The sequence below is a fragment of the Lepidochelys olivacea genome (genome assembly GCF_965140295.1).
Source record: "Lepidochelys olivacea isolate rLepOli2 genome assembly, chromosome: 2".
Classification (NCBI taxonomy): Eukaryota; Metazoa; Chordata; order Testudines; family Cheloniidae; genus Lepidochelys; species Lepidochelys olivacea.
Window position 1 is genome coordinate 115,216,561 of NC_140412.1, and position 14,240 is coordinate 115,230,800.

At 40.6% G+C, this 14,240-nt stretch overlaps 1 protein-coding gene across 1 annotated transcript in view; it reads left to right on the forward strand.

The window, feature by feature from the left end:
- Window positions 1-14,240, forward strand: part of ELOVL2 (ELOVL fatty acid elongase 2) — a 96,093-nt gene that overhangs the window by 26,534 nt on the left and 55,319 nt on the right. Inside the window, exon 2 of the mRNA XM_084620285.1 lies at window positions 13,785-13,848. Coding sequence (XP_084476411.1) covers window positions 13,785-13,848 — 64 coding nt within the window. The remainder of the gene's footprint in view (window positions 1-13,784; window positions 13,849-14,240) is intronic.

Genomic DNA, 14,240 nt, shown 5'->3' on the forward strand with positions numbered 1-14,240 from the left:
TGAAGCAGCTAGCAATTTGTGTGAGTGATTAAAGGCTTTTCTGGATTATTAAAATACTCCAAAAAAGACAAGTGAAATTTAAAACTCAAGTCTTAGGTTGGTGCACAGGGTTAATGCATCATTCTCTGGATTTGTGGACATATGGCCAAATCAAGGTGATACTTTCACAGTGTTCCAGTGCTGATTGTATACATAGAAAGTGACTGCTTTATTGTGAACTCAGCTCATTAACATTTTAGTAATTAAGTCTCTGAACAGTTGTTGTGTAGAGCTTTTTAAATGGCTGCTGCAATTTGTCTGCCATACAGGATGACGAATAATGAAACATTGTTTAACTACAGTCAGCATAAATTAAGTGTAGCAGAAACTTGAAAGAAGCAAGTCCTGACATAGATATATGTTCAGAGTGTTTGGAAATTCTAGCCCCAGCAATTCAAATACTTCTGTCCTCTCCATTGCCATTTGCTTGCAGTAGAAGAGCTGTACCCACAACAAAATTATGCAGGGCTAGCTATGGAGCTAGAGTCAGGGACCATGTGGTAGGAAATCCTTTATGATCCTCCCCGACTGCAACAGGAGGGGTAGTCTCTTGTACATTAATCCTAGTCTTGGGGACACACAGTTACATTACAGATGGCTGGGACAGCAACCAAAAAACCTAGTTCTTAAACAGAGTCTCCTTTGTCTAATTGCACTACTAGGAATTGTGGGAAAACTGAAGCTGTTCATTTTTGTTTTTGAAGGTTCATTGTCTAACTAGCATAGGGGTCCTGTGTACAAGCTTAGCATCTACTATGCCTCTTATGGCTGAAATGTGTTGCAGTGACAGACTGAGAAAAGATACACACTATGCTAGAACTAATGTGTCCTCTCTCCCCTAATCCCTGCTTTTCAAGGTTGAGAGTGAGAAATTAAATGTGGAATCGTGTATGTCAATTTGCAAAAAGTACATTATATTCCATGTGCTTTAATGATTCTATAGGATAAAATTATAACAGCAAGAAAGCCATCTCTCTCTATATGTATGGGGGGGGGGGAACAAAAAAAATAAACCACTTAGACACAATGTAGCATACACAGGAAACTAAGCACACACCAATCTAAGTTGCTGTAGCCCTTTTCTTCCATCTCACCTCTCACACTGTTTATTGCTATTATTCCTCATGTTAAGTCACAATGTAGACTGTGAGCTCCTTGGGGCAGGGACTGTGTGTATTATTTATCATTAAGGCACTAAGCACATTTTGGGTGCAACATGCATAAATAGGGAAATATTTTATACTGTACTATTATGTTCCAAATGCAATTAATCTGATTCACAACCCTTGAATGAGCAATTAATCTACACTACTTCGACAGAGTTGTTTCCATGTCATACTTCTTTACATACAGTTGTCTATATTGCTCCTGTGTAATGATAACTTCTAAGTACTGTTTCTTCATTTTAGCTAGTTTCATATTGTTAAGCCCAGCTGCTTGGAAACAGGTTAAACTTTCAGAAGGCAAATGTATGCGTATATTCTGATTTTGGTGCGCATGCATAACTCCTAGTGAAGTCAACAAGAGTTGAACATACTCATTCAAAAGAGAATATAATACAATTATCCTTTCTGTAAAAACATTGCTGTGATTCTTCAGTTGTAGCACAGGTTCCCTTAGTTTCCATGCAACCTTATTCTAACCAGGGCGAGTGCCAAAGGACTATTCCTTTCTCTGAGAAAGTGACCCACTAACTCAGGCAGGTGTGACGAGGCAGAATTTTCACCTGCCTTTTCATTTTTTGACTGTTGTTTTCCCCCCCATTTAATCCCAATGCAGTGATACTCACAATACGATCACTGACACAGCTATATGTAATCACTGATGTTATAGTGTTATTCAAAAGTAGTGGTTACAGAGTTTGTTTGTTTAAGTTAATAATTGCTGCCATTTTCTTGAGAACTGACATGCCGCATCAAAGATGCTTCCCAGAGAAATCTTCTATAATTACAAGTTAAGCTGATGTTCCATTATGAAGTAGGTAGAATAGAGTAGGATTACTTTTAAAAGGATTGTATTGATCTGCTTTGGAGGCCGTTTCATTTTGCAACACTAATAATAAGTGGATAGATTATGAAGATATGCTACGAGGGCTGTAAATACTTATTTGACATATATAGGCCATAACGATGATCCCTTTTCTTTCGTTTTGTCAACGTTTGCGATTTAAGGCAGACGAGATTCTATTTTGGGTGATGGGATTGCTATGTCTAACATTAATGATTAATATTTTCCATTTCTTAACTTTAGCAGTAAAACAATAGGAATGGAGAGCATCAAATATACAATATTTAGAAACAATAAAAGCAAGAAGCAACAGGAAAGTAACTTTTTCAACATAAAAGAGAAAATATCATCCGTCTTTGAAAAAAATCAGTTAGGAAGATAATACAAACAGTTAACAGCTAAGGCACATATCTACAAGGATTTAAGGTCTAATTAGATACTGAGAACAACAGTAAATATTTCATTCATATGCTACTTACATTTATTCAATGAATCAATAGCACAAGAATCCTCTAACTTACTATTTCTAGCATTTAAAAAATCAGTCAGCTAGTCACATTATAAAACCAATAGCTCTTCCTACCAAATTTGATCTGACAATGACATGGATAATAAAGTGAAAACTTAGGGTTGATATATTGAATGTGAGGAACTAACACAATCAAATGTTTATAATGGTTCATGGTTGGTTGAGTGAAGTCTGTAAACACAAAGACCTTGTGTCCAGGAATTAGCTTATCTGCACATGGACATTCACCACATAGGTAAAAATATTGCTCTACTTCTTAGGACCTAATTCTCCTCGGCCTTGCCTCTTGTATAGTTATTTACACCTGTGCAAAGTGAGTGTAAAAGAGCTACCAGTGTGATTGGCTCGCTTCTTACACCCACCTTGCACACACTTTTTGCATGTATGGTTGGCTGCACAAGGTGCAAAGGAATGTAAAATTAGGCCTCTTATTATCACCTGAAGATTTGAACACATTTTTTTCTTACTCACATATTGCTCCCTTCTTTAGCCATCAACATCAAGATTTTCTTTTGCAGAATGTAGCTCAGACCTATGAGACATGAAAGGCCAAATTCTGCCATCAGCATACCCACTAATAGACAGTAGCGATGCATAGCTGTAGTGAAAAGTTATAATTTTGCCATTTGTGATTTAATTAGTGGTTCACAAGTCATCTGCACATAGCACACTCCCTACTGTACAGGCATGGCCTGCAGTTTCCCAGCTGTGCTGGTGTTGCAAATTAAGTATTGGACTATGAACATGGGGTATGTAACTTGGAGATTCATAACTCACACAAATTGGGCAGGTTTGAGTGAACTAACCTAAATACATTTTTCTTAAGAGAACAGGAGAAGACAAGCACGTTGCACTTTCTCTCTCCAACAGGTTGCAGTGTGTGAACTCTATTTGTGGCTCAAAAAGGAAAACCCAGAGATTTGGGTGGAATTTTACACCTGGTAGTAATTAGTGGATGAAGAAGCTTAAGAGATCTATCTTATGTGATATGTTCATGGCATACTCAGAGCAGTTACATAAAAACATAAATGCATCGCAACCTTCCAGAAACAGTAACACTATTTTAGTTCTTAAAATCCATAACGTTAACACAGAGAGAAAAAACAGGCCGCTACCTAAGGCAGAGAGACACAACTCAACACACCTTGCCCTAGGCTGGTTCTTGGCAGACTGACTCTGATCTCACACTTCCTTACAGAGTACCCTAGGCTGCAAGCAGTGCCAGGAAACCCCCCTTCTGATTAAAATGGATAGCTTGTAATTTTATTTTCAATATATCACATTATCTAATCTGTCTCAATGATTATACCAGGTTATTAGCTTTGGTCTTTCAGCAGAGCCACAAACCTGAAGCTCTGACCACCTTTTAGAAACTAAAGAGCCTGTGCTACTTTTAAAACATGTAATATAAATGTTAGCAATAATTGGCATTTCTATAGCGCTTTCTGGGCAAAGGACCACAAAACTCTTTTAGTCGTCCCAATACCCCTAGTTAGGTAGGTGAGTGTTACGTTCCCACTTTGTGGATGAGGTAAATAAGACAGAAAGATGACATAATTGATCCAGGGACACTAAATCAAGGATTCTAGCCTCATAGTTCTGGTCAGATTCCAACTTGGGCAACTAAATTATTTGGTCCTGGTTATTTGCAAAACCACCTTTCTCCTCATGTGATATCCTTCTGATCAGCTGAGGAGCTTGAGCTACCCTGCTTTAACTGGGAGAGAGCTACTCATGGGTTATTTTTGTTTTGTGGCTCTGCCTACCTAAATCCCTCCTTTTATTATCCGAAAATTTATTGCACAGCGTTTCCCAGCTACAGAGACCACCCCACCCCCGAAGTCCCTGTTTCTCCTTTTACTGTAGCTGGAAGCTGATCTCACTTGCTTCCCCACCTATGAGAGGGCCCTTACAGAGCCAACAGGAGGTCAGCCCCAGTACAAGCCAGGGAGGAGCTACCTCAGGCTGCAAGGGGAATGGCTTCAGGTGTTTTACTCATGACACAAATTGCTGCACAAGTCTCTTAACACGTTCAACCACGTTAAAGTAGCAAGTCATTGTTTGAATTTGCTAGTATAAAATTAATGGTACACTAATTTAGGTGGGACTTTATGGCTCCACTCATGTGCTGATGGAGATTGATACATTTAAAGTGGTTCTGTCAGTTCAAAGGAAGCGAGAATTGTGGCAGTTAGTGATACTCTGCTGTAGCACTGTTGAAACAAAAGTCCTGCAACAACAGGGGTATGGTGTGCCCTTGTTGTTGGTGTTTGTTTAAGGTTAGGAAAAGCTCTTGATAGAGTAAAAAAACCAGCACAAAAGCACTTATAGTTTGATCTTCATTTTGTGAGACAAGCTTTTAGGATGAGGACAGTGGGGAAACTCAAAAGGAGATTTTAAAACGTTTGCGTTTTTTCCTTACATTAGGTTATCATCAGCTGTTGTATATCTCACAAATATGACAGGTTAAATCAAATGTTAGAAAGAGCACTCTACCATTATATAAGATTTTGTTCTAGAAAAGCAGGTAAAATATATCACTAACTCCTGATAGATTCAGGTCTGTGAAATTAATGAACAAATGTTAGCAGTCTGGAGGCAGCTCACACCCATCCTTAATGGCTAGATAGACCTCTACTGTTACTGAGCTCTACGCTTTGCAGTTCCCTGCACCTGTGGAGGCTGCTACATCTAGAGGGAAATTCACATCCCAGTAGTATTTCAACTGCTGCTCTTCCTCAGAGGTTATTCCAGGAAAGGGGAGGCTTAGCTTCTGAAAGGCATTCCACAGAAATCCTACCAGCAGAGATGACGCATAACTGTTGATAGTGGGATGGCACAGTTTAAAGGTGCTGGTGGTATGCAGTGGGGTTCAGGGCAGGGCATATAAACCCTGGCAGAAATCTGGGGGGGAGGGAGGACATGTGAACCCACGTGCCCCCCCGACGTGTTGACTCCCTTTCCTTAGCCGCACAGCACACAGTGAACCCCCCAGCAGAGGGGAAGGTTGTGATCTGCGTGAGCCACTATTGTTTGTCTTTGTGTGGCTCCGCTTTGAGCCAAAGAGGCTTGTGTCAAGGAGGGCGGTCACTGTTGCTCCTTTGCCAAAAGAAAAACACATGGACCTTCTTAGATACGCAACATTTATGACAATTTCATGCATATGGGGTGGGTGGGGAGAAATAGAAGTGTTGAGCTTTTATGAGAAATGCTGAGCCATTTTCAGAAGCTAAACTCATTTATACATTCATTCAGTTGCTAGTAGTAAAGGTGCTGGTTTAGTATTTTTACTCCTTTGAGCTTTTCTGTTGTTTTAAAGGAAACTGCTATATTTCACTCTTCAAATATGCTGTGTTATAGTTGTACTATATGTATGTACTGAGTTATAGTCAAGGGTGGGATCGTGTAGCGCTCGGTACCGTCCAAACTCTCAAGAAAACATGGGCCTTGTCCCATTGAAGTTGCACTCTAATGTATGAGATCTTTATCAAGTGATCGCTACAGAATTTGACTAACTTGACTACAGCCAATAGCTCTGGTGAGTTGTGCTCCCTTCCACTTACACTGACTGAGGGGCACAAGGGTTAGTGGAAACTGGGCTGGGCTGCAAAAGGGGGAAGCATGCCTCTTCCCAACAACATTCCTGTTTCAATTCCTTACCTCTTCTCAAGAGAGGCTGTCACTTGACCCAAGTTAGGTGATGAAGTTGTTGAATGTCACCATTCAGGGCAACTGCACCTGTGTTTCCTACTCATGGTCCAGCAAGGACCCCAGCTCTCCAGCTTCCAGCTTCCCCCCATGCACCGTGCTTGTGTAGAGACCTCCATTCCTCTTCCTCCTGACCAGGATATTTCCTGGCTACACATTTTCCTGACCCTATGGTGATATTCCTAGAAAAAGACAGACTACTTTTGAAGGTCTGTTTTGCTTTTCTCCTCAGAGATGGCACACAGTGTGCTCGTCACAGCTAAGTTGCCACACAAACTCTTTCTAAGCAAACATGTTTAGTCTTTAAGGCATTACAGAGAAACCATATTAAAAACATACACATGTGGTAATAAGCGTATTAGAGATCACCCCCTCACTCCCACCAGGGCTCTGGTCAGTGATTAGTCCTTGAAACCCTGCACAGGGATTTTTTCCTGTGGTCACAAGTTTTGTTCCAGATCAGTCTAAAACTTTGGCTTGCAGATGTGAAAGGTTGTGTGAGTCCAATATGCTTACTGTTCTGCCACTCCAATTTTAATTTAAAAAGAGGTATTTGAAACAATGAAGTTGCAAATGTAGCACCAGTCACTGGAGCCCTGTAGCAAAAATCTGCAGGGATAACATGATTTTGTTCGCATTAATCCAAAGGAGCACATTTCCATAGTAAGGCAAGTTTCTAATTCTCTAAGGAAAAGAGGCGACATTTATCAAGAGGAAGGAATACTACTATTTCATTACCATAGACTTTGGTAGCACCTGGATCATTTTAGGAAGGAACACAAGAGTGGGACCATGTGACATAATGAAGAAAACTCACACAGCAAAAAGAGGCTCTGGAGAACAGAGACTAGCAGATACAAATTAATTTAAGAAAGAGAAAGCACATCAGAAGATCTATACTAAGAAACCCCTTCCAGCTTGTGCTCCTAGCAGGGAGTGCAATCTTTCACAATATTTCATGACTGTGGCTGCATAAGTACTCCTCACTCCCCTGAGAAGGCAGTGGACCTTCTCACATAGGTAGGAATTACTCCTATGAGTAACAGTTCTCAGTTCTGAGCCCAGTGTGAGTGAATCAGAGTGCTCCTAAATCTCTTCTTGCTTGCACTAGATGTGATAGGGTTGGTGGCCTGCTTTGAGCACTAGTTTCTTGTGTTTACCAACCTTATGAGACCAACACTGAAAACAAGAACATGTAAAAGATCCCATCCCTCTCGGTTATGTGATACCAGCCAGAGCACCAGGCATTTAATAGAATATTGCTTTCACTGTGAAATGAGCCCTGGAGATCAATATACCTTTAGTGGCATTGCTTTAAGATTTGCCATTAAAAATAGAAACCCAGATTCCTTTACAGCCTACTCTGAGATGCCCACTGATGGGCCAATAACATCTTGAAAATGGTGGGCCTACTGCATAAGGGACAAAAGCAGCAGATACTTCCCACAAAGAGACTCCACAAACTGCTTGGAGTGTGCTGCACAATGTATCCCTAACATGGGTCTCTATTGCTCACTACAGAGCAGGGGAATATAAGCATATCTCCATATCCAGAAGTAACTGGATGCAGCCCAATTGTACAGGTACCTTGGCCTTATTTCCATGCTGGGTTGAGGAATATATTTCCATAATTCCCTCCTATTTCCCAGAGGCATATGCCAGTTTATTCAGCCTTTGCTTAGGCTCAGGATTGGTCCAGTGTAAAGATTTTAAGGCTGCTGTAAGAGGGCTCAATTTAAGCTGACATAAATGATCAACATTTTAACTTAGATTTTTAAAAAACTGATCAAGACAGCTGGCTGGTGGCAAAAAAGTTGTGTGGCAGTGTAATCTCTTCTGAGCTAAAACTGAATGGCACCCTCTGAAAACATATACAGCAAATTTGAACAATAAATCAAGGTGAATCAAAGTAAGCTCAAATATATTCTGAAATTCAGGCCATCTGAAATACTACATTCTTACAAGGTTATGTTTTTAGATCTAATGCAGCTGAGCAGGAGGCAATGGATTATTTTTTGGTGGACGTAAATGCATTAGGAAACTACCGAACCACATGAACTAAACCATACATTAGAGAACTACTAAACCAATGCCAGGGTGAGAGGAAAAGGACTTAGCAACACTAGATGCTGCTCATGATTGTATTTCTTGACTTCCTTATGTAATACTTAACTTACATAAGAGAAAGGAGAAAGCAGAACTAAGAATAAAGTTCATAATCAAGCTATCCAATATATCTGTGCTGGTCAATCCTGTTAGAATGCTTCTCATAACTTCAAGAGACAAAATGGGTGAGGTAATATCTTTTATTGGACGGACCAACTTCTGTTGGTGAGACACACAAGCTTTTGAGCTACACAGAGCTCTTCTTCAGGTCTGGGAAAGGTACTCAGAGTGTCACAGCTAAATACAAGATCAAACAGATTGTCCTAACTACTAATGCTAAACATATTCTAAGGGACCATTCCAGGTGAAGTGACAGACAGGACAAATTTGGATACTTCTATTCCCGAGCATCCATGGGCAAACAGAACCCTTTGTGTTTACATTTACCCGAGACATAGTTACTTCTATATATTTTCCCTCCCGCTTGCCCTGCCAGAGAGGCAGAGAAGGAGTTTCCAATCTAGAGCATCTGATGGTAAAATGTTTGCGGAACAGATGTTCATTGGCAAACTGTTCCTATTTTTGCTTCTTCTACATAAAAACCTGTACTGTATGGACAGTATATGGATTATTTTTGCATAGCTCATGTTGCCTTTACAGGAAACCAAGGCAACCAGGAGACAGAGGTGTAAGTGTAAGGCAAGTATAAGACTGATTTTTTCCCCCATATCAACTGACCTTGAAGCAATGTTTCAAATATAATCAGCATGAACATATCACATAAGCACATTTTGTTGCTACTCATTCATTTCCACTTCTGTTGCAAAAATAAATACCTTATGAGAAATCTGTACATTGCATTTTGTCATATGATGGCAATTTTTCCTCCTTTCAGTTGTTCACACCAGTAAGGGTTGGGGTTTTTTTGGGGGGAGGGGCAGGAAGAGGGGAGAGAAATGGGTGAGAAAATTGATGACGGTGCCAATATCCAGAGCCGTATCCTATAAAGAGAGGGAATAAAATAAAGTCTATATTAATCTTGAGCCTGGTAACTCAAGCTTCTTGACAGATAAGAGACAGAGAAATGATTTGCCAGAAATGCAGACAAGCAACAAAAATGTTTATGCTGCAGACTGTTTCTGTTTTCTTGTATTTTTACATACAATGGGCTATGTTGTACTATATCTCCACGGCAATCACTGAAGAGTTCTTCCAGAAGCCAGTGGCATAATATGGCCTACTAATTTCTTTTTAGAAAGTTTTATTTTAATTTCTCAGTAATTTTTCAAAGTAGTCATCGTGGTAGGTAAATAAATGTATTTTCTTGTTTAACTTATGCATGCATAGGACTTGGTCAGCAAAACATCAGTCTCTGAATAGCTTGGAGATATGCTAAGGGGTAAGATGGTCAAGAAGTGTGGAAACCAGGAGACAAAGAGAGGCATAATTCTCCTGTTCTGCCTCTTCCACTACGATGGTCTGTGTAAATGAAGACAGCCACTGTTAACAGCCTTCATAAATTAAGCTGGCCTCTGGCGTGTTTAGCTTCTGGTACCAAGCTCCTTCTTGATGTTTTCATAGTTAGCTCATTCACTTTTGCACCTGTACAAGAACACAGTATCACATACGAATGCAAAAAACACACATGATCCTACAAATGTATTTAATTTACAATGCACATATCAGTTATGATTTTTCTTTATTTGATACATCGTCCATGCATGATAACCCCTCTTTTAGGCATGGATAGTTAAATGTAGTGGTGCATTCTGATTAATGAATTTACCACCCTCTGCAGAAAGTAGGCAGGTATATTTTTTTAAAAAAAAATCTCCCTTTTACTCTCCTCTTCTTTCATCTAAGTAGTTACAAGAATTCAGTCTGTCAGCAATTCTCATTAAATTGCAGCCTAAAGTAGACTTGCCTACAAAATTCAAATATATAAGGAATTTATATTAATGATATTACTCACAATGTGTACATATTTACATAATCTGATCATGAATGCAAGCAGCTTTGTAGTCTAATTCCAATAGCTATAAATCATGTAAATCCGTGTGTGTGTGTTTAAAAACAGATTAATCTCCAGACAGTAGTACCTTTGTGAAACACAGAATTGTCAAGGGTAGGATCTATTCTATTGAATGGAACTGCTCTTGAATTGCACTACTTTGCCACTGACATGGCAGTTGGTTTCAGAGTGGTAGCCGTGTTAATCTGTATCAGCAAAAACAACGAGGAGTCCTTGTGGCACCTTAGAGACTAACAAATTTTTTTGGGTATAAGCTTTTGTGGGCTATCGCCCACTTCATCAGATGCATGCAGTGAAAAATACAGTATATATATTACAGCACATGAAATGATGGGATTTGCCTTACCAAGTGGAGGGTCAGTGTTAACGAGGCCAATTCAATCAAGGTGGAAGAGGCCTATTCTCAACAGTCCACACAAGAGATCCACTTCATAGACACTACAGTGCAAATAAGTCATGGTCACATAAACACCACCCTATACTGGAAACCTACTGACCACTATACTTGCCTACATGCCTCCAGCTTTCATCCAGACCACATCACACGATCCATTGTGTATAGCCAACCCCTAAGATACAACCACATTTGCTCCAATCCCTCAGACAGAGACAAACACCTACAGGCTCTCTATCAAGCATTCTTAAAACTACAATACCCATCTGGGGAAGTGAGGAAACAGATTGACAGAGTGAGACCCAGAAGTCACCTACTACAGGACAGGCTCAACAAAGAAAGTAACAGAACGCCACTAGCTGTCACTGATGGCCCCCAACTAAAATCTCTCCAGTGCATCAGCAAGGATCTACAACCTATTCTGAAGGATGGTCCCTCACTCTCACAGACCTTGGGAGACAGGCCAGTCCTTGCTTACAGACAGCCCCCCAACCTGAAGAAAAAACTCACCAGCAACTACACACCACACGACAAAAACACTAACCCAGGAACCAATCCCTGCAACAAACCCCATTGCTAATTCTGTCCTCATATTTATTCAAGGGACACCATCATAGGACCTAACCACATCAGCCACACCATCAGGGGCTTGTTCACCTGCACATCTACCAATGTGATATATGCCATGTGCCAGCAATGCCCTTCTGCCATGTACATTGGCCAAACCAGACAGTCTCTACGCAAAAGAATAAATGGACACAAATCAAGAATTGTAAAATTCAAAAACCAGGCGGAGAACACTTCAATCTCCCCGGGCACTCAATAGCAGACTTAAAAGTGGCAATTCTTCAACAAAAAAAAAATTTCAGAAACAGACTTCAACAAGAAACTGCAGAACTGGAATTAACTGGCAAACTGGACACCGTCAAATTAGGCCTGAATAAAGACTGCGAGTGGAGGGGTCACTACAAAAAGTAATTTTCCCTCTGTTGATACTCACACCTTCTTGTCAACTGTTGAGAATAGGCCAATTCCACCTTGATTGAATTGGCCTGGTTAGCACTGACCCCCCACTTGGTAAGGCAACTCCTATCTTTTCATGTGCTGTAATATATATACACTACCTACTGTATTTTTCACTCCATGCATCTGGTGAAGTGGGTTTTAGCCCACGAAAGCTTATGCCCAAATAAATGTGTTAGTCTCTAAGGTGCCACAAGGACTCCTCATTGTTTTTGACATGGTAGTACAGCAGATGTACAGATCACTGATGGGAGCTAGCATGGCATTTTCCAAATGAAAATGGGCCAAGTCTTCCCTTTCATAAAACTTTAAACAAATAGGGGACTGGATAGCTCAGAGATACGATGATGGGCGAGAGTTTCCAATCTGCGTCATTTGACTAAACTGTGGTGGCTCAGTAGTGATGCCTGTTTGAAATTAGTTTGCTGGTCTCAGAATAAATTTCTAGCAGACATCTCTCTGTTTCACAACCCACCAGCACAGCAGGTATCTTGCTGGCAATCTTAGCAGAAAGCCCCAGCCCAGGCTGGAACTATCCTCCAACTTCAGAGGTCGCTTCCAGCTCAGTGCAGGGAAAACTTTGGCTGCTGGTATTGGTATCTGTTCTCGGGAGAGATGCCAGTTTCTAGTGCCCCCCATCATCAAGCACCTTTCAAAAAGGCTAAACTTTTCAGCAACAACATTTGCCTTATCTCAATGATCCCTTTGATTGGAACCTTTCCCGTCATTTGTAAATATAAAACTAAAAAATGAAATTGGTTTTTGTTCTGGTTTTGTTTTACTGAGATCAGATGAACCACGCAGCATTCTGTAGAGATTAATTTCTTCACCCCCTTAACCCCTTCTGAGACATTTTCCTTAGACCTGGAGCAAGTTATGTGCAAAGATGGGTGCAGAGAGGTACACATTTATTCCCAATAACCAGCCAATTCGTTTTTAACATCTGGAATAACCCAAATCCTGCCCGGTGATGTGCAAATGCATTGGCGGGTAGAGAACTTCGGAAGTTCTCCTCCAGAGTGAAACAATTGCGCAGCAGTACAGTATTGCTACGCAACAGTCAGGAGAATTCAGAGGGCACAGTAGGGCATTTTGGCTGGCTGGTCCCCTATTCTTTCAAGATTGTGATCTCTTGCAAGGAATTGGACTGCACTGCATGGGAGTATATGAAGCAATCGGTGTGAGAAGGATGGCCGTCTAATTAAGGCAATGCACTAGAACTCAGGAGAGAACTCTTCAATTCCCAACTTTGCCAAAGACTTCTGGACCACCTGGGATAAATCAGAGTAGTTCTATTAACTTGGGCCTTTGGCAAATCACTTAGTCTCTCTTTGCCTCAGTCCCTCTCCTGGAAAGTAGAAATAATGAAACTCAGATGCTCACATTGTGGTGATGAGGGACTAAGGATGTGGAGTACAGAGATTTTGCAGGTGGAAAAAAAATCTTCCCTCTTCAAAACAGAGCATCAGTACATTTAACTAGTACACAATCACATTGCTGCTGACAGCAGGTGGCTTCATAAAGCAGATCAGGGATACTGACTGCTCTTTTCTCAAATACAGATTTTAATGGGAAAACTACAAAAGCAAGCATTGCTGGGGTTTGAAGAAGGCCAAGGTATGCTTTCTACACAAAAAAAGGCACCTGCTACAGATTAGGTTCATTTAAAGACTTGCTCATTTTCATTTCTAAAATCTCCATCTAAATTGCTTTCCTCAGGGGTCGATTGTGGTAGGTACTGCTACTTCCACTAATGGGGTTAATGGGAGCTGTGGGTGTAGCCACAGCAGAATAGAGTCCTAAATCCTTTCATGTCAAAAGAGCACTTTTTTAAAATGGGGATGATTGTTGTCAGGTACCTTGAGACACTTGTGTGTAAAAAGGCTCTCTGCAGGTTTATTTTCTATGTGAGGCATGAGATAACAATTTGTCATGTGTCTTTGTAGGAGCAGCTGAAGGCTTTGGACTGGGAAATAAACACATTTGTGGATTATATGTTTGGATCTCGAGGTAAGTGTGCTTTTCAGGACTCAGAATGCATGATCTTTTAATGTGCAAACAAAAGCTGTTTATATTGCATCTGAAGATGATTCAATAACTGAAAATAAGAAAAGCAGTTGTTTTCCTGAAGACAGTCTCCAAGATGTTCAAAGCTGACTAGAAATTTTGAATGCCTCACTGCAAATGCTGTAAAGAGGCCAGGCTGGATTTTCTGAAAGTGCTAAGCACCCACCTTCTGGAAAATCAAGCCCTGGAGTCTCCTGGATTGTCCTGGAGTCTCCGGGAATTTAGATTATGTCATGTGATAAAACCTCCAGGAACACGTCTGGCCAAAACTGGCAACCCTATCAAGCCCTGTGAGGTGTCTCAAGTGAGGCATTCCAGAATTGTCTCCCAAAATC